Source organism: Anabrus simplex, chromosome 6 (genome assembly GCF_040414725.1).
Source record: "Anabrus simplex isolate iqAnaSimp1 chromosome 6, ASM4041472v1, whole genome shotgun sequence".
In the NCBI taxonomy this organism is placed as follows: domain Eukaryota; kingdom Metazoa; phylum Arthropoda; class Insecta; order Orthoptera; family Tettigoniidae; genus Anabrus; species Anabrus simplex.
In genome coordinates this window covers 172,195,447-172,216,223 of record NC_090270.1, presented here as the reverse complement: position 1 = coordinate 172,216,223, position 20,777 = coordinate 172,195,447, and the positions used below count along the sequence as shown (strand labels likewise).

The window sequence follows — 20,777 nt, the reverse complement described above, 5'->3', positions numbered from 1 at the left end:
ATGATGACGGCTTGTGATACAATCGGAAGCACCCTAGACAGTGCGCAGCAGTCTATGCTTCTTGTTGCCATGCCTGTACTGAGGTTCATGGAAATCATTATGAATATTTACTACAACTGGTGGTGATTTTTTAATATTGTAATGTTAATTCAAAACTTTAAGCATTAATAATTAAAAGTCCATAATTAAATATAGAAAGGCATCTAACTGCCAAACAAAGTGCTTCCAGTCGTGGGTTCCTTATGAAAGTTGTTCCTATTGATCCCTTTTATTAAGCCTGAAAGTTCAAACATAGTAACAGAAACATCCTTAATCAATTTGCCATAAATGCTTATAATAACAATTATCTAATTTCGTCTTGCTAAGTATGAATACACAACTTACTGGACAGGAACTCTAGGATGGGGATAGCGATGTGCACAGTTGCAGAGATCTTAGACAGATTAAGAAGCACTTCAGGCAGGAGCTTGTACATGGCATCTCTCATCTCCAGGGTACATATTGTGAGAGCTGTCACACACTGACAGGCACATCGAGACATGAGTCCAAACTCCAAGCATTTGATCAATCTCTGCTGCAGCGTCGACTCTAAGTAAGCATGGTAAGATGACAGGGATGTCAGCACAGGAAACACATGACTGTGAAATTCTGAGCGAGTAAACTTCAGAGGTGTATTGCGCAGGCAATCTGGTAGAGCTAAGGACTTATCACTCACCTGCAACATTAACAAAGACACTTAAAAAATAAAACTGGAGAATGTGACAAGTCTACAGCAAAAAAGCTAAAAATAAATAACTACATACATGTGTACTGTTGTAACATTTCATAACATAGTCATTTATGCTAGCAAATGGCTACAATAAAAATGTGAATTTGAATGCTACATGCAACCCCACTTGAAAGTTGAAAACCTATATTTGCTGCAGATGCATGGCAAGCCAAAACCGCTTGGCTGTTGGACTGCCAATGCAGGATAATTATCATACGGGTTAGTTTGTAAGTAATTGGTTTTTTGATAGTTACAATTTGCTCATGATGTTGCTGCTAGCTTACTCAGTGATAATTGTTTGCATTTAGCTGCACCATTAAGTAGCAAGGTTACAGATGGGGCACAGAACACATGAACAGTATCAGGAGAGAAATAAATTTCAGTGAATTCAGAGGCATTACTCCATCTGCATAAACTAGAAGCCCGAATATTGGATTATGTTGGATTGGATTAAGTTGGCTTAGTTGGCAATGATTGGATAAGGTTGTGTATGAATAGTGCTCTGGTAAATGTGAGTTATTTTATAAAGAAATGTAAGTTTAGTGATTAGAACTTAGACCCACAGATTCTCTAAGTGTTATGGATGCTATGGAACTATAAATATTGGAGTTAATCCTTATCAAAGAGTTAAATTTGTGATAATTTTTGTTGGGGTTTAAGCCAAGTGTACGTAAACAAAGGCATCAAGGTAAATGAATATGTTTTTACGGGTCATGAGACATATATACTGTCGTTGAATTTGATTTGATATATCAAGTCAAGATAACTTGAACGTGGAGTACAGGGTTCACAACACACTACTCACATCACTTGCCTATAGGTTAATTTTACATTAAAGAACAGATGTGAGTACCTGTACAAAGTGCGGATAGCAGTACCTAGGCAGGACATAGCATCTAAAATTGAGTGTTAACACCTGTAGCAGTTGGTTTCACAGTAAGTGTGTGAACCTTAATGATTAAGATGTAAAATTTTTGAAATCTTAGGGTCAGACATGGAGGTGTGACCAATGCAACTCACAGCTGCATAGGAGCATGCAAAAAGTAGTGCAGTCAGTCACTTGCATCGTCACCATCAGTTGAGGGCATTTATAAACTGCTGCTAACTTAAACTGAAAACATGTCTACACTGAAGAAAACTAATGAAATACAAAAACAGTTAGGTAAGTCTATTGATGTATCATGAAAGGCTGGATGAGCAAAAACAAATTCTAGATAATTACCAGGCAATAATTAATCAACAACAAAGTATTACTGATAACTTATTATCCGAAAAACAATCGGCTTGCAAAAGCACTCAGAGAACTTAAAATCAGGTGCGATGACAATAAGCAATATTCTAGAATTAACACACTCGAGATACACGTGTTCCAGATGCACACATGCCAACTTTCAAAAGTGAAAAATCAGGAGAAATTTTCCAGCAAATCGCGACGTATTTTACGACACATCACTGATGGCAGAACATGTACAAATTCATTATAATTCAATACATTAACAATTCTATTTGCCCATATATTTTTTTTTCATCATTTACATGTGAATACTAAATACTGGATATATCTGAACTGTAGGAACATGTGACTTCTCATCCTTCAACATGGTGATCACATTATGACTAATTGTTGTTCAACACACCAGTAGCTGACTTAGCCCTCTTCTCGGAACTAAATTTTTGTTCAAAGCACTTGCCTTGCTGAACTGATTTCAAGGTTTAAAGTTTCTCCAAAGTTTGTTCAGACAGGAAGGATCTGACCTATGTTTTTGTCTTTGTAACTCTGCTAAAAATCCTTTCACATTCTGTATTGCTATGTGGAATTGATAAAATAGCAAGCATCACCTTAGAAAGCTTGTCATATTTAAGTACACCATCAGCTGATTTCATCTGACCTACCAATGCCCATTGAACATCAATTCTTCCTTTTGCCAGGTCTGTTTCTTCGAGCTGAAAGTTACAGAACTGGGAGTGCAGAATATCAGTTTCTTTATCCAAATGTTCCATTTCACTAGTCAAAATGTTTGGACACTTGTTAATGAAAAATCTAAGGCTAGAAAATGATGCCTTACTTATAGCAGAAATATTTGCAATTTCTGCATTAATTAAAACATCTTTGAATGGAAATTTGTGTACCATGTAGTCCACGATGAAGAGAAACACTTTCTAACAAACTTAAAGAATATGCACTTTTCCTCAGACTTCAAGGTGTTCACTAAAACAAACGCAGAATTCCCTATCATCAGATCACAATCAACCTTTTGATTTGCTGGAGTATGATAATCTACATCAAGGAGAGAGGAGGATCTTTTAATAACGTCTGGTTTCACAAACCTTGCCAACACATTCTTCAATAGTTCCTCCAAAACTGACCTCAATAAGTGAATGGTACAGCATACTTGACTGAAGAGCTACGTTTGGATTCTCAAAGATATCCATATAACTTGAGAGAAAAAAGCAAAAAGATTTATGTAAATTTGATGAAAGGAACATGAAAAGTCGTTCTTCACATGACAATGCATGGCTCTTAGTGTCATAAGTAGTTTCATTTTTTTTTTTTTGTGAAACTGATGAGTGGGTTTTCCTTTTAACTGAGGAGTGAGGTGAAATGTTATGACAATCCTTAACGTTTTCAGACAAACTAGACACATCTGCACTTAAACTGTGCTTAGGAATTTTGTAAGTCTTCAAAGTTCCCATCTGAGAATCCTTACTCACAATTTCGCTCCTGAATAATGTAACCAAAGGGTCCCACTGAAGCAAAATCCTATCTAAACACCTTCTTAGTGATAACCATCGAGTAGGCACATGCTTCAGAATTTTCCTGATCTCTGTGTTGTGTAAAGTCTGAAATTCTCTGAACTTTTCTTTCCTCTTTGCACTACTTTACAGATAATATAATATATATCAATTATACTTCCATCTACATTTACGGGCAAGCACGCCGCACTCTTCTCGGCAGCAAGATTAATAAGGTGACAAGAGCAGCCTACAATGATTATGTTACTATTTTCCTGCTTCAAACATCCTGCCACACCATTCTTTAATCCTACCATTACTGGAGCATTATCAGCATCAAGAGCTAGACAGTTTTTTAACGGAATGCAGAATTCCCGAAAAGTTGAGAGCAAAAGATTGGCAATGTTAGCTCCAGTAGCATCCCCTTCTAAATTAGGCACAGAGAGTAGACAACTCTGAATTTCATTGAGATCAGGCCTAAAAAATGTTACAACGATGGGATACATCTTCAAGTCGCTTTTATTGCTACCATCAGTAACAACAGAAAACGCATTCACCTGCAAATGTGATAGAATTTTCGCCCTCTTCCATGCACATTTCTGTAATGATAGCTGCTGTTTTTGTTCTAGCACACCCATATCGTTTAGCGATTTCCGAATCAGGAAACATTTTGTGAAACAAAGGTCCGGCGTGATCGGCACAATTTACAGGCAGGTTATGTTCTACAATAAATGACGTAAATAACGCCTCGGCATTCATCACAGGATTTACATCTTGGTTTTTACATGAAAAGTTCAGTTTCTGGTTTCTTTCTACACACTCTCCTTATGTTTTTTCGTTTGCATATGCTTGAGTATATCGCATTTCCCACCATGTGCAACTGAAAAATCATACTTACATATAGTACAAAATGTGAACGTTGGTCCCTTTCTGGATTCACTCAAACACGGAAACTCTTCCCTATAAACACTTTTAAACACTGCATCATATTTCTTTTTTGACATTTTGGCCAAAACAAATATTAAGGCACAACAGGAGCACTTCTGCAGGTCTTGCTGCTACTTCTGAGGTTAGGTTACTCCAAAGAGAACGTTACTCACTTGACTCGCTAGCAAGCAAAGAGAATGACTGTATTATAGACCAAAGAGCAGCACATGACTGGCCACTGTGCCCCGTATTGCCATCTGGTTATCATTCTTAGAACTACTATCGACCAGCCATACTCAGCCACATATCGATAGAACGAGGAAATCTGCAGGAGTTTAAAATAATACGAAAATTACGGATATTGCTCTGAAAATCGGGAGATCGGACCCGGCGATCGGGAGATCGGGAGGAACGATGAAAAATCGGGAGTCTTCCGCTCAAATCGGGAGACTTGGCACGTCTGCAGATGTGCCGAATGAAAATGTCAGTCAGACGGTCATCAACATCACCAAGGCGTTGGATAAAGGCATAAAAGATATGATTGATGTGTGTGTCATACGCTGGAAAAAGTTAATAATTGTCCAAATCGTAGCATTATTGCAAAAGCTGTTAGAAGATGTTATAAGAAACAAATCTTAGAAAAACACGAGATCAAAGAGAATTTGTCCACAACCAATCTTGATCTTTCCATCCCTAGTTCTATATATATTAATCAAGGGCGCCCAAGCCCGGGGGCAGGGGGGGGGGGGGCGTGGCCGCCCTTGTTCTCAGGGAAGGGAACAAATCTAATGTAGTCAGGTGTTCTTCTTTCAAGAAAATGATTTGAAAGTCAGCATTACGTAGAAGTGGTAGGGGATACCGTGGGTGGTATTCTACCGTGGAATACAGGTCGCAATTCATCTTCCAAAATACTAAAACAAATACTACATACTCCCAGGTCTAACCCCCTCCCCCTACAAACTATCCTATGGGCGCCCTTGATATTAATCAGTAATTAGCTCCTAATAGGTAAATTCTATTTGCTAAAGCTAAACAACTGCAACATGATAGGGAATTTATAAGTATCTGGGGGTGAACAAGAGTGACAAAATTTTTATGAGGAAGTCTGATGGAAGTCAAGTGCACGTGTTGTGAGGGAGATTTGGATAAATTGCAATTTTTTCATCATAATGTTACTCTTTCAACTTCGATTTTTCATGAGCCATGAAAATGAGTTTTTCGTTTAGTATCAAAATGTAAGAGGACTTAGAACTAAGGTTGACATATTTATCCAAAATCTCCTGTGTTCTTCATATGATGATGATGATGATGACGACGACGTACTGACTGAGACTCCTCTATCAAATAGTATATATGATAGTGAATGACAGTAGATATTTAGTGTTCAAAAGTGACAAAGATCCTTTAGTAACCAGTAAGGAGCAGGGCAGGGGAGTCTTAATTGACATCAAAAAAGAGTTTTAAGGTGAAACTATTATCCAAATACACTTATCACTTACTATTTGTATCTAAAATAATAATGGGAAATTATTTATAAATGTTGTCTACATTTCTCCAGCATCATCTTTAACACTGTATCAGGACTACTGTATTTTGGTTATTTAGAAAGCACTGACAATCTTATAATTTTGGACTGCATTATTGTGGGTGATTTCAATCTTCCTGAAATAAATGGTACTGGTTGTTTTTTTCACAGAAGGAGCTGTGACTAGTAAAAGAATGGCTCAACTGATATATTTAGGTTTAACATCCTACAATAATATTCTTAATTACAATTATAGAGTGCTGAAACTTGTACTGGCCAATTTCATAGTTGATGCGGAACACAAGGAATTTGCTAGTGTCAAAAGATTTACAACACCCCCTCACTGTTTATCATAACCTCCAATAAAAAAGTGTTAATTACAAAAAAAAATTTAAATAAAGAATACAAAGATTTCAAGAAAGTGGATTTTCCACAGCTGTATTATGAGTTAAGATATATTGATTGGAACCCGTTGTATACGTATCAGAACGTGGATCAAGCTGTGGATTTATTTTACTTCTCAGTATATAGATGCTTCGATAATTGCATACCTAAGGGTCATGTGATTAAAAAGTCAAAATTTCCAGTTTGGTTTAATCATGATACAGATAATCAAAAACAAAAGTAAGTGTGCCAAAAAGCGTTTGACTGCTTGCACTGTCAATATGTGAGACGGTGCTGTGCGCTGCGCTAAATTGTGTTGGCTCCGCTGCATTCAGAATGGGTCTGCGTTATCTGTGGGTAATGCCATTATATGAGGAACACCATGGGTCTGCACTGCCTGTAGGTGGTACCATAATGTGTGATATACTGTGGGTCTAAACTGCCGGTGATTACCGCTATGTGAGGAATACCATGACTATACGTAGCCTGTGATTAGTACCACTATGTGAGGAACACTATGAGTTTGTTACCTGTGAGTAGTACCACTGTATGAGGAACACCACAAGATTACTTGTGATTAGTACCATTACGTGAGGAACCCCATGGCTCAGGCGCGTTGGTAATGTACATGGTGGTCGTAGATCTAGATAAAGCATTTGAACCACCCTCGTAGCTATCACCATTATACTCAAACGTAGTTCCTTCTGATCTCATTAATCACTTACTTGTAATGTGTCTCCAGAAATGTGTTATGTCACATTTTAAAGTAGCCTCCAGTTTATTGACAAAATCTTTATATGTGGAATTTATTTTTACTTTCAATTCAGATCTGAACTGCTTGAATCGATCATCATAGTAAATGGAGAACTTCCTCTTGGCTTGTCTTTCTTTATTCGAACCTCTAAGATCAGACGTAAAGTCAGGATTGCTTCATGTGTTCCTACATTTCTTCTGAAGCCAAACTCATCTTCTTCCAACTCAGTTTCAACTTGACTTTCCATTCTTCTGTAAATAATATGTGTTAAAATTTTACAAGCATGAGATACTAAACTAATGGTGCAGCAGTTTTCACACTTGTCAACACCAGCTTTCTTGGGAATAGGTATAAAAACATTCTGCTGAAAATCGGATGGCACGTCTCCTGTATCATACATTTTACACACTAAATGGAATAACCTCCCCATGTTGGTTTCTCTGAAAGCAGTCAGTAATTCAGACAGAACGTAATCAATTCCAGGTGTCTTGTTCCTATTTAGGTCTCTCAAGAATCTGTCAAATTCTGAGCTTAAAATTGGGTCTTCCATCTTATCAGCATCTGGTAGTTAATGGTAATTCAGCAGGTCTTCCAGAAAATGGTTTCTTTTGACATTTCAAATACAAGCCTGAATTGGGCAAACATCAAGATGCTTGGTACTGATTCAAAGGAAACTTTTTCAATGTCTTCCATGTTGCTTTCCGTTAGATACAGGTGATGATGATAGGAGTGATTTTTAATCGGAACAACTGCACAGCCAACTCCAGGGACAAAAGGGGGAGATTCTTAATATCATTCATAGCCAGCAGTGCAAATGTGGTTCTTTGAGATAGGTCGTAAAGGATTCTGCAAGAGGTTGCAGTGTTATACCTGGGTATTTAGAGAATGACTGTACCTTTAGTCGTTCTCCTTCTCAGAATGTGCCCGTACCCACTTCTCCTCTAAAACATTTTCAATGAAACAAGGCCTTCTTCCAGGTATTTGCTTTGCCTACAGCACACTCTCCTAAAACCATGTGACCGGGTGAAATGCTTTTGTTCCACGCCCAGCTCGCAGCCAGCCAGTACCGGCCGCAAGGCTGCTGAGAGTGGTAGATAGTGCATTATGGCAGGTGCAAGAGGAGCTTGGAAATGTCTACGAGGAGAAGAACTGTTTGATTTATTACACTGTAACAATTCAGAGAGTGATGTGTCATCTGATAGCGAGACTAATGTTGAAATAAAGGAGATAGCGAGTGCAATGGTGAAAGTGACTCAAGTGAACGTGACGGTAGCACTAGCGGTGATATTCAGCTCGGTGTATGGACAAAGGTAGGATCTGAACGGCCGAGATTTATATTTACAATTGCTTATCACTCCTGAGTTAGTGGAACTAATAAGCAGGGAAACCAACTGCTATGCTCAACAGTTTTTAGAAAGCACACCAACCTTGAAACTATATTCGAGAGTGTATCAGTGGACTGACACGAATACCGATGAAATTATGACTTCGACTTCACTTCCATTCTTTCTCTTGCAAAGCATTCATCAGCTACCTGACAATAAGAGCTACTTTTCTTGTAGACAGATATTAGAGACCCCAATATTTTTGGAGCTGTTCTCTGAAAGAAGATTTTATCTCCTTCTCAAATTCTTACATTTTGTCGATAACGAAGTATACGATGAAGACCCATGTAGTCCGAAGAAACTCTACAAATTGAAACCTATTCTGGACCACTTAAATAGCAGATTCCAAAGTGTGTACACACCTGAAAGCGATGTGTCTGTAGATGAGTCTCTTATGTTGTGGAAGGGACGTTTGTCATGAAAAGTTTTCATACTGTCTAAGCGCTTGCGATTTGGTATCAAATCATTTGAATGGTGTGAAGCTAAGCCTGGTTACCTGTGGAATTTCTTGGTGTATATAGGAAAAGACACTCAGTTTGATGAGTCTCTGAAAAATGAACCGTATGGTTCGAAAGTTGTTTTGCAACTCATGGCACTGCTTCTAAACAAAGGGTATCGCGTAACAATGGATGACTGGTTCTCGAGCCCAGATTTGTACAAGTTGTGTGATAAGGAGACAGGTGCAATGGGTATGTTGTGTCAAAATCGACAGGGCGTTCCGACGGAAATCAAAAACAGCACACTCTGCAAGGGAGAAAAAGTGGCAGTTTATAACGAAAACTCGTGATAATGAAGTGGAAGGATAAAAAGGATGTGTGCCTCATAAGCACTATGCATGATGATACCACAGTGTCGTGTAGGGAGAGAGGGAAAGTAACCACAAAACCAAAGTTAGCTATTGACTACAAGTGTTAGATGGGCGGAGTTGACCTGAGTGATGCGTATCTTGTGAGCTATCGAAGTACTCGTAAAAACTGAAGAATATGATGATGACGATATGATGATGATATGAAGAAGTACCCCAGAAGCACTTCTGCCATATGCTGGAGACATGCTGCCTAAATGCCTACTTGTTGTACAAGAAGTCAGGAGGTCAGGATACCCGATTAGAATTCCAGATGAGACTTATTGAGATCATAATGAAGTACAATAAACATGAAAGACTGCAGCCAGGCAGACCTTCGAAGACTCCTCCCCCAACAAGAATCAATGCCCCTCACTCTCCCTCATACATTGTTGCAACAGTACGCAAGGCAAACCCTACTCGGCGGTGTGTTGTGTGTTACCGAATGGGACAGAGACGAGAATCTAGGTAGAAGTGTGAAGCTTGCAAAGCAGCCCTGTGCACCGCACCTTGCTTCCAGTGCTACCACAGAATTGTGTACTTCTGAGGACTACTTTTACGAAAGTGGAAGCAATGCTTCAAGATTGATGAATAAGAATAAAGTATTGTGAAGTAGAGAATAAGTATTGTGATCGTAATACCTAAGACAATTTCTTTTATCCTGTAAGTATATGCTATTTGAAGAGGAGTTAATGCCCTGACTGAACTTTATTACGGAGGCTTCCTTGGAACTGTAATCATTTTTGGTAAGTTGATAATGAGTGTGTATTTTTAAAATCTGATAAAATACTTGACTACACAAGAGTATGTTATTGTAGGTTTCCTGTTGCTTTCCTCACTGAGCTGGATTCTCCTTTCCTTGCCCTTGGCATTGTAATTATGTTAACAGCTTGAAAGTGAGACTGTTTTTTAAACCTGATGAAAATAGCTGACCAATTAAAAGTATCTCACTGTAAATTCCTGTTGCTTTCCTCAGTGAGCCACACACCTTGCCCTTCATACTATGACCATTTTGACAGCTTGATACAACCTGATAAAAATACTATACTACAGAAGAGTATCTCACTATATGTTACTTCCCAATACCCTATGGAAAATGGGCCACTGTGTTAGTAGCTACTCAAAAGAAATGTACCACTTGAAAGGTTAACAGGAAGAGAGGCTGCTTTGTGGTAACCTGAATAAAGAACTTAGGAAAATTCTGGTGAAGTGCTCTGTATGGGACAAGAACCTGGACAATGAGGAAAGAGGTTGAGAGAATTGAAGGATCTGATGTGTGGCAGAAAATGTAAAATATCGATTGGACCAACAGATTGAGGAATGAAGAGGTGTTACATGGAGCTGGAGAGGAAAGAAGCATGCTACAGATTGTGCAGAATGGGAAAAGCAACTGGACAGGAGATAATTTAGGAAGGGGATGCATGCTAGTAGAGGTACTCAAAAGATTGGTACTGGAAAACAGTCAGAGGAAGAAGAAGATACCAGATGTTAGACGATATAAGCAGGACATGAGGAGGTAATGAAAGAATGAAGAGAAAAGCAGCAGACAGAGAAGAATCGAGGGTGATAGAGTGGAAACCTGCTGCCAGGCAGAATGCTAGATTATGATGTATCATTACTGCTCACATCTATCTGTCTGTCTTTTAGGTCATCAGCCCAGAGGCTGGTTGGATCCTCAAACAGCACCACCAAAGGCTATGCAGTTATAGGAAAACCAAAAAAACCAATGGCAGCACCAAAATGAGGCGTACTAGGCAAGATGAGGAGTGAGATAGTTTGCCATTGCTTTCCTCACTGGGTCAGACAAAACTATTGTAGCATGACTAACCCTATGAGCAATACCTTTCATAACACTCAGATGCACTGGTTGTGCTCCAAATGTCATTACTCAGTATCACCCATACCCCAACAATTTCCATATTGCCACAGTCATGGATGACACTTGAACTTCGGTGGAAGCTACACTTTGCTCACGCCTGTGCCAAGAGATGGATGCAAAAGTACTATATCCATCAAAAAAAGACAGCGGACAGACTGCTCACATATAGAGTAAAAAATTAAAGATGATTGTAAAAGCTGAAAAACATGGTACAGAGTTGTAGGTAGGGAATATAGTGTTAGTAAAAACTGCTTTCGCAACTGGCAAAGCAAGACAGCTCTGGAAACCAGCAGTAATCGCCGAGTTTTTTGAAGCAAGCAGAAAAGTAGCTGAAAGCGGAAGAATAACTGTGCAAGTACAGCAATGGGAAATGGCCATTTGGTTATGTGGTTTCCACAGAAAAGAGTAAGATAAAAGCATTCGCTTTAAGTGAAGGATATGAAAATTAAGGACTTAAAGCTAGTTGAGGTTGGCTGAATAGCTGCTTCAAAAAAATACACCATATTTACTTGTGCATTAGACCCCGTCGCGTATGAGACCATGTCGCGTATTAGACCCCTCTGGCTTTTCGAGACAAAGAAAATTTAAAAATAAATCTCGCATACAAAACCCCCAAGGTAATTCATCAGAGAAGAACGATTCCGCTTTGAAGCGGATACAAGTCTTACTGGAGCTGTGATGACATCACACAAATTTGTGAATAGTTTCGTCCGTACGACCCATGCAATGAAAATGTGTCAAAGTCATGCGGTACATCTGTGTTTCGTACTTAAGAAATGACTACCTCCATAGCGTAGGCCTACTGCAGCTCTGATGAAGTCACACAAATAGGTGAATAGTTTCGTGTTTGACCCGCACATTGCAGGCATGCATCGGTCATGCTATAAATCTGTTTTGTAGTTAAGAATGTCCACCAGCATAATGGTAATCACAATTAGCTGCTGTTCTCAAGAGTCTGAGTTTGATTCCCGGTACCGTACTGCCAGAGATTTACGAATGACAGGAAGGTTGATATGCGGTAAAAAATGGTACATGTAAATCCCCTCCACTTGGGGCGTGTCTAAAAAGAGCTGTACCACCTTAGGATGAGGAAACAAATTTACTTTAATTGAGAAATATTCATGGTGGTTTTTATTAATATAGCAAGCAAGATCAAAAACAAAGTGATCATTTAATATCTCGTAACTCAGGTCAATATAATAATTTTTTGGAGAGAAGTAGGTTTAAAATGTGATAAAAACTACCCAATTATAACAACTCTTTTACTCGCCAACGTACCTAACAAATAATAACAATAATAATGACGCGAACGAACAAGACTTCATAAGAGAAAGCATTGTGACTTCTGGGACTTTCCGGGATGTGAAGGGGACAACTGGTGCAAAGTGGTCGGATAAACGCCGTGCTCTACACACCGAGCTAACAAAAACCTACTGAATCCATCAAAAACTGAGTAAATGCCAGAATGTATAATGATACTGATCGTGGTCCCTAGTTGGCCGATTAGCAAATAATAAATAAAGAAAGAAATAAAGAAAGAAAGAAAGAAAGAAAGAAAGAAAGAAAGAAAGAAAGAAAGAAAGAAAGAAAGAATTCTGTTTCCGCTTACTTTTAATGATTTTCGGAGACGCCAAACAAAACATACTAGGGTATGAGTTAATAAAAAATGGAGACAATGAACTACGAAAGTAAACATGATGATAAAACGTATTACCCCACACCTGTAGATATCCATAAATGCGGCAAACTTTCCTGTTATTTACTTCTATTCTTTCCGTCATGGAACTTTTGGCAATATTCGGGCGATAGCATACCTAACCTAAACAATGTCTCTCTTACCTCATTTACAGCTGTTCAGGTAAATCCTAATGTGATAAATGTAGAGAATAAGTATGAAATATACTTTAAAAATAAGGGTCCGACTTTCAACAGTTGCAGTGGTCAGGCCAGTTAAATCTGCTATGGTAATGGAGTAAACCACACAGCCAGCCTCTCCATGCCAATTGTTGGGCAGCAGTAAATAGCCTGACCCACTAGAAGGACCAACGGCTACGGCCGGAGGAGTCCTTATAGAGGGGAATTGGGCCCTCAGTGGAGGAAATGCCACTGAAACCCCATATCAACTGCAGTGTTTGTACTCCAGAGGAGAGGCTACAAAAGGTGTCTGTTCTCCATGTTAGGAGCAGCCTACAAGTCTCGGCTGGCAGCAGCTCTAAAATGCCTTTGGAAGTGGCGAACCCATCGTAATAAAAGCCTATATGATGACAAGTGTACTGAAGCCTCGGAAAATGCTAGGGCGTTCCCCCACAAGCGACGTGCAATTCTTGTGATGCTGGGAGAAATGTGAGAAATGGGCAACCAGCAACCAAATACATCAAGATAGCAACCATCAATGTAGTGACACTGACGGGGAAAGTGGAAGAAATTGTAGATTTTATGGTTGACAAAGATATAGCATTGCTGGGAATCAGTGAAAAAATGGAAAGGAAAATAAAAAACACCCTATACTATAGTGGACTTGTCTTTATCTGGATTAAAGAAGAACTACCAGAACACTGGACAACAGCCCTCATTCACCCACTGCACAAAAAAAGGAAACAAAACCGACCCTAATAACTACAGGAGAATCTCGCTCCTAGACTTAACATACAAAATATTTTCAATAATCATCCTTAATAGGATAAGTTTACAACTTGAGAAAGAACTAGGAGAATATCAAGGAGGTTTCAGACCCTGGAAGAGCTGTCCTGATCAGATCATGAGTTGACAATGGACTATAACAGGAGAAGAACCAGAGATATGCTGATAACATTTGTAGATTTCAAGAAAGTTTATGATTGCATCCATAGAGAACCTCCGTTTAAAATGTTACGACACCTTGGACTACACCCCAAATTAATAAACATGATAAAATTGACTCTCACTAACACCAAATCAAAAGTGAAATTTAGGGGTGAAACATCAGAGACATTTGAAATTAAAACTGGACTACGGCAGGGAAATGGGCTCTCACCACTATTATTTAATTGTGCTCTAGAAATGGTAATGAGGGAATGGTTTAGGAAATGCCCTCCCCCAAATAAAGATTGGCTGAAAAAATCAAACCAAATTGCCTGGGTTTCACTGACGACTTAGCATTACTAGCAGTGGACATAAAAGAAGAAAAAACCCAGATATTAGAACTTCAAAACATTGCAAAAAAAATTGGCCTCAAAATATCATTTGAAAAAACAGAAATTATGCCCCAAAAACCAACACAACTAAAATAAGTTACCATAAATCAAAATAGTAACTCAATTTAAATATCTTGGAGAAGTAATAACACATAACCTAAATGAAAAAATCTCAATCCAAACAAGAACAAATAGATTAGCTTAAGCACAAAAATTAACATGGGATATCTACAAAAAGAAATGTCTCTCAATAAATGCAAAAATAAAACACTACAACCGGAAGCTACATATGCAGCAGAAAAACTTTTTCACCTGAATAAACAATGAACGACTGACAGACTTCAGAAAATTGAAAGGAGGATTGGAAGAAGCTGCAACAACAAAAAATACCAGAAAGATGGACAGTGGCAGTTAATACCTAACAAAGTCGTGTACAAAGAGCTAGAACCCATTACAGATACTATGCGTAAGAGGAGACTGGGATTCTTTGGACATATCATGAGGATGCAGGATTCGAGACTTCTGAAACAACTAGTATAACACAATCTCGTCTCAAAAAATACCACAACAGGATGTATAGTCCTCTCCGTGTAAGGACGTACCCTAAGGGTGCAACCTTACCCTTTCTCCCCTGTAATATTAAGATATTGATTTATAGTTACTTTTCTTGCTGTTGGGTCTTTTTCAGTGTCGGTAACCATACAGTTTAGGGACCCTACTTGCCGATACGACGTCTTACATTTACCGTTAATCTGGCACGTTGGCAACGTTCAATCACTGCTCTAGCGTGAAGTGCGTGTTGCCACCGCATCGCCGTTAAAGTCACTAGTGATACATTTGCGAGAATATTTAAAGCATAATTTCTTTTTCTGTGGGACTGTAAATCTATTTGGCTAATACCAGGTAAGTAGGATTGTGGCATGTTCGGATAATGCATTTAATAACATAGTTTGTGTGAAATGATGAAAGTGCTCAAATACGTCAGTCTCATGTCTAGATCTACCGGTACATGAAATAACTCTTGCGGGACGAAATTTTGGCAGTAGAACTTATAACATTATTATTTTCAAATCCGCTGTGAACTTGAAAGCTGGCCTAAATTCCGTTCACGGAGCTTGGCACATTAGTATTCCTGTATGTTTCCTGATAAGCTTGAAGATATAACCAGCCTGCAGGCTGAAAATATGCCCAATAATCTCTCTCCTTACTGGTTACCGGTATTGAAGAGAGAAGGAAATATTCGCGCAAAAGAAAGGGAAGTCATTGGATGTCTGGAACTTTCGAAAATCACACTGCAAAGACTTATTAAATAAATTGCATCGTTTAACACGCCCCTCTTTTCAAGAATATGGTTATAGTACGCCTACTGTATATCAAAATAAAGAAAGATAATTTAAGTGAGAAAGTGTGTTTATTTCCTTAATTCCTCATTGAGGAGATATTCATAATTATCTTGATTTATTTCATCTTATCTTTTATCATTTACTAGGGTAGGGAAACATTCATTATCGGTGTTTACATTGAGGTTAGTTTGTTATGGTTATGTCTGATGATTTTAATATGTAACCAGGCAGGTTGGCAGCAGTGATCAGCCATTACAAAAAAGAGAAAAGAAGAGCATCGGGCGGCGATATTTACTTTCTGGGGTATTTCCTTACGTGGCAATTACTATAAATGGATCAGAGAAGTAAGAGAGGATCTGAAGGAAATAGGCCTTACAACACAAGACCCCACAAATAAGATAAAATTGAATACAAAACTCAAGAATACAAACCTCCGCTTTACCCTTACACAAAACAAACCAACAACACACATATTTTCAACTGAGGAAAGGGCATGAAGATTGGAGCGTCTGAAGAAGTACTGGGAGGACTGCAAAGCCCGAACAATCCCTTCAAAGAGACCTGAATGACGGACTGACTAAAGTGATCCTATATGGTCATAAAAGAGAAAGGAGAAGTGGAGGAAAAGAAGCCAAAAATGGTGCAGGTCCCATAATTAGAAAAGACCTAAAGGAATACCTAGAATTGGTGGAAAATATAAATGACAGGTTGATTAAGGTCAGATTGAGACTTGAAACTGGTGTTACAGATATAATTCAAGGGTACACTCCACAAACAGGAAATAGAGATACAGATCTAAAGGAATACCTTGAATATCTGGAAAGCCATGTACAGAACAAAAAAGTTGTGATCATAAGAGACATGAAAGCCCAAGTACTTCAGGAAAGAAAAGGAGACGAAGAGATTACAGGATCATTTGGGGATATTTTGCTGGACTTTTGTAGAAGAAATGAGCTGATCATTGGTAACACACAGTTTCGAAAGAAAAACAGCCGGAAAATAACAAGATATAGCTGGGATAACAAAATCATAACTCTGATAGAGAAAGATAACAGGAAAATGTTGGTAGATGTAACAGCCCTCCCAATTGAATCTTTAGAAGGAGATCACAGAGTTATGACAGCAAAGTTAATGATGGGAAAGGTACAAAAGATGACTGAGATTAGGCAGAGAAAGCTAAGGGTGTGGAAATTGCAGGAGAAGGAGTTCCAGACAAACATTAAAACAAGACGTATACCTAAGGAAGAAATACGAAGGGTCAAAGCAGAAGAAGAAGAAGAAGAAGAAGAAGAAGAAGAATGGACGTACTTAAAAATGGTCCTGGTGGAGTCTGTGGAAAAGTATCAGGAAGGAAGAAAGATCAAGAAACGCCCTGGTGGAATAACAGGGTAAAAGATATACTCAAACGGAAGAAACGAGCTTGGAAAAAAAGCTGAGAAACAGAACAACAGAATACAAAACAGAATACGGGCACTGCAAGAAGGAATGCTCCAAGGTGGTTCAAGAAGAGAAAAAGAAATGCTGGCAAAAATTCACTGAATCTCTGTGCAAGAAGATGCAACCAGAAGCAAAAACATCTTATTGCAGTGGGTAAAAAGGAAGAAAAACCCAGATGAAGATGCTAACTTCATTAAAAATGAACGGGAGGAAGTGATGACACAGAAGCAGGATATATTGCAGAGGTGGGAAAAATACTTTCAACAGCTTTACAACATGCAAAATACCTCAGTACAAGGAGAAATCGAAGAACCAGATTTACTGCAGATGGTAGATAAGAAAAACAAGGTGTCATAGCAGAGATTGAGTGGGCGACTAAAACAAGGCAAGACAGCTGGAATTCATGAGGTCACCATAGAAATGATAATAGCAGCAGGAGCAATTGGTCTACTGTGGTTGTATAGACTCTTCAGAGTGACATGGAGAGAAAAGACTGTTCCAAAAGAGTGGACGAAAGGGGTCATTATACCAATTTTCAAGAAAGGAGACAGGAAGCAATGTGAAAATTACAGAGGAGTGACACTGATACCTCACTGGAATAAGGAGATAAGAAATTTTGGAATGAAGATTAGTGCTGCAAAAAGCAAGACTATGATCATGAAGAGAGGTAACAGAAAATCCAGGCGAGTGATAAAAATAGGAAATGAACCTCTTGAAATAGTGAAATATTTCAAATATTTGGGCAGCATGATGTCACAAGATGGAAATTTGGATGGAGAATTGATTTAAAAATACAGCAGTCTGCAAGTCTCTACCAGTGTGTGAGAGACATCGTATGGAACAAAGATGTGCCAATGAAGTGCAAGAAGGTTTCATACTGGTCCTACTTTAAACCTATAGTTCTGTTTTTATGAGTTTCGACTTGACAGTTAACCAGAAGTCAGACGGTGGTGCTAAATTGCTACGAATACAAACAGATGATTTACGATACACAACACGAACGGAAATGTATATACTAGAATATAAGTCCATAATCAGTTATTCTTTGTAGCAACATACACAATTCACATAAGATGAACAATAATACACAACATGTTTAGAATAAGGCTACAAGATAAAAATGTCAATGCTCAAACAGATAAAACGTGAGAAAATGAAATTTCTACTCACCATGTAGAAGAGCTCGTGTTGCTGTTAGATTCAATTTCCCCTAATGAAGGAAATAATCCTACAAATTGAACACACCACTCATTTCTGAGTCACTATCGGGATTGTCATTGTCTGTTGAGGTTTCACTCTCGCCTGACCCTAAAGAGATATAAAGTCTTCAACATAATCGTCTGTGAGACTTTCTTTCTCCCAAGCTTTAATCATCTTGGATTTCGTGTATCTCACAATGTTGCTCCAGTCTTCCGCACTTATACGGCCTACAGCTTCGAAAATAAGTCTTTCAACTTCTGAAACTGTGAAGAGTCGGTTATTCTCTGCTACATAATCCTTCACTTGGGTCCATATCAGTTCTATCGCGTCAAAATGGCAATGGTATGGTGGAAGGCGAACTACTTTATGCCCATGCCTCCTGGCTATTTCATCCACCACAAACTGGGCACTGGGGCTTGTTTTGTTTCACAAGATGCACAAGATCCCCCTTCCTCATGCCATTGCGAGCCGAAATATTGTGCTCCTTCAACCAATTAATCAGCTCATTCTTTCTAGCCGCCATTATTGGTGCTCTATCAAGAATGACGGAGTGGTAGGGGGCATTGTCCATGATTATAATGCTCTTTTCAAGCAAGTTGCTCAGCAGACTTTCTTCAAACCATTTCTGGAATGTGCCACTATTCATTTCTTCATGGCAATCTCCGGTTTTCTTAGATCGGAACACATACAAGCAATTTGGCACAAAACATTGCGAAGTACCGGCGTGAATCACTATGACTCTGCCCTCCTTCCCAACAGGTACTGGCATAGTGCCTTCTACTGAATCATCTGTCCAGCCTTTGCTCAAGGAAAGAGAAGCATTAACCCAAGTTTCGTCCAACCATACAATAGAATCAAAATTCTCGTTTATAATCTCTCTCAGAAATCTACACTACCACATCACGATATCACTCCTCTCCATCAGCACTCTTCGCCTGTTAAATTTCTTGTACCTAAAACCCAGATTTTTAACTACTTTTCTAAGAGAAGATTTGCTCCCACTAAAAAGTTCACTGCTTTCAAGAGAACGACGCAATTTCTCAAGAGTGAGATATTCTTTCCTACGTTAATAGGTGTAAATATGCTGGCGAATCGCATCTTGTTGAAAAGAGTCTAATTCCGTTATGGATTTAGGCTTCTTCCTATTCTTCCCTGGAGTTTCAAGTTTGGATGGCCCCGCTATCTGGTCCTCAGTAGAGGACTTCTCCTTCCTTATGCTTATAACTGTGCTCCTGTTGATTTTGGTCGCATCAGCTGTTCGCTGAACTGCTTTCGCAACAGGCAAGAGAGGCTCGCCGTTATCTTTCTCCTTCTCAAAATACTCCCTAATATTGCAAACAATTTCCCGGGCCTGGCTTCTTAGTGGAGTACCGCGTCCGAAGGGCTTTCTTCTCTTGGGAGTTTCATCCTTAGACGTAGGCGTCGACATGACAGAATATCAAATTCACACATGGGCCTAAAATTAACCTACAATATAATTACCGAACGAAATATTAAACTAAACTACTATATGAACTAGATCACTTGTTACACACTATTCACTAAAATATAATGTGCTATACTATTAAAAATACTAAACAATACTTTTATAAACTCTACACTACGAAATATAAACAAACAGCAGCCTAGCACAAAGACACACAAAGACCGCAAAAAGAACAATACAACACACAGCTGATAGCATGTGGTTACCGTAAACAACAGACCGACAACACTGCTAACCAGAACTCGAGTTTAACGCGCTCTTTCAGAGCGATCGGCTGCCTATGATTGGCTGTTGATTAATTCACTTACCCTCCGCCAAAAGGCAGCGCTCAAATGTCAAGTCAAAACTCATAATAACTGAACTATATACTGACCTACAGAGGTATAACTCTGCAGTCACATGGCCTCAAAATCTACAAATCCATCCTTGAGAGCAGGATTAGAAAATATGTTGAACCTACACTTGAGGAGGAACAACATGGATTTAGACCTCATAGATCAACTATAGACCTCATTTTAGCCACCAGAATGCTCTATGAGAAGTACTGGGAGAAAGGTACAACACTTATAACTGTTGTTTTGGACATCGAGAAAGCATATGACCATGCAGGCATATATGGGAATGTTTGAGACATAAGAAAGTGCCTGACGACATCATGGCACGAGTACAACGATTATATGATGAAACCAAGTGTTGTGTCCAGATCCAGGATGGAAGGTCAGGTTGGTTCGAAACGAAGAGTGGAGTCCAGCAAGGAAATTGTCTTTCACCACTTCTCTTCATAATCATAATGGATGAAGATTTAAAAGCGGTTAAAAGAAAGGATCCAACAGCTAATGCTCTGGTTTTTGCTGATGATGTAATGGTATGCGGTGAGACAGAAGCAGAAGTACAAACTAGACTAGATCTCTGGCATGAAGCTTTCACAACCTTAGGTC

At 38.8% G+C, this 20,777-nt stretch overlaps 1 protein-coding gene across 3 annotated transcripts in view; it reads right to left on the bottom strand.

Annotated features, from left to right (window-relative positions):
- The window catches only part of gig (tuberin), a 619,250-nt gene that overhangs the window by 313,955 nt on the left and 284,518 nt on the right, over positions 1-20,777 (bottom strand). For all 3 annotated transcript variants that reach the window (XM_067150053.2, XM_067150054.2, XM_067150056.2), the window contains one exon: positions 385-715. In XM_067150053.2, coding sequence (XP_067006154.2) covers positions 385-715 — 331 coding nt within the window. The remainder of the gene's footprint in view (positions 1-384; positions 716-20,777) is intronic.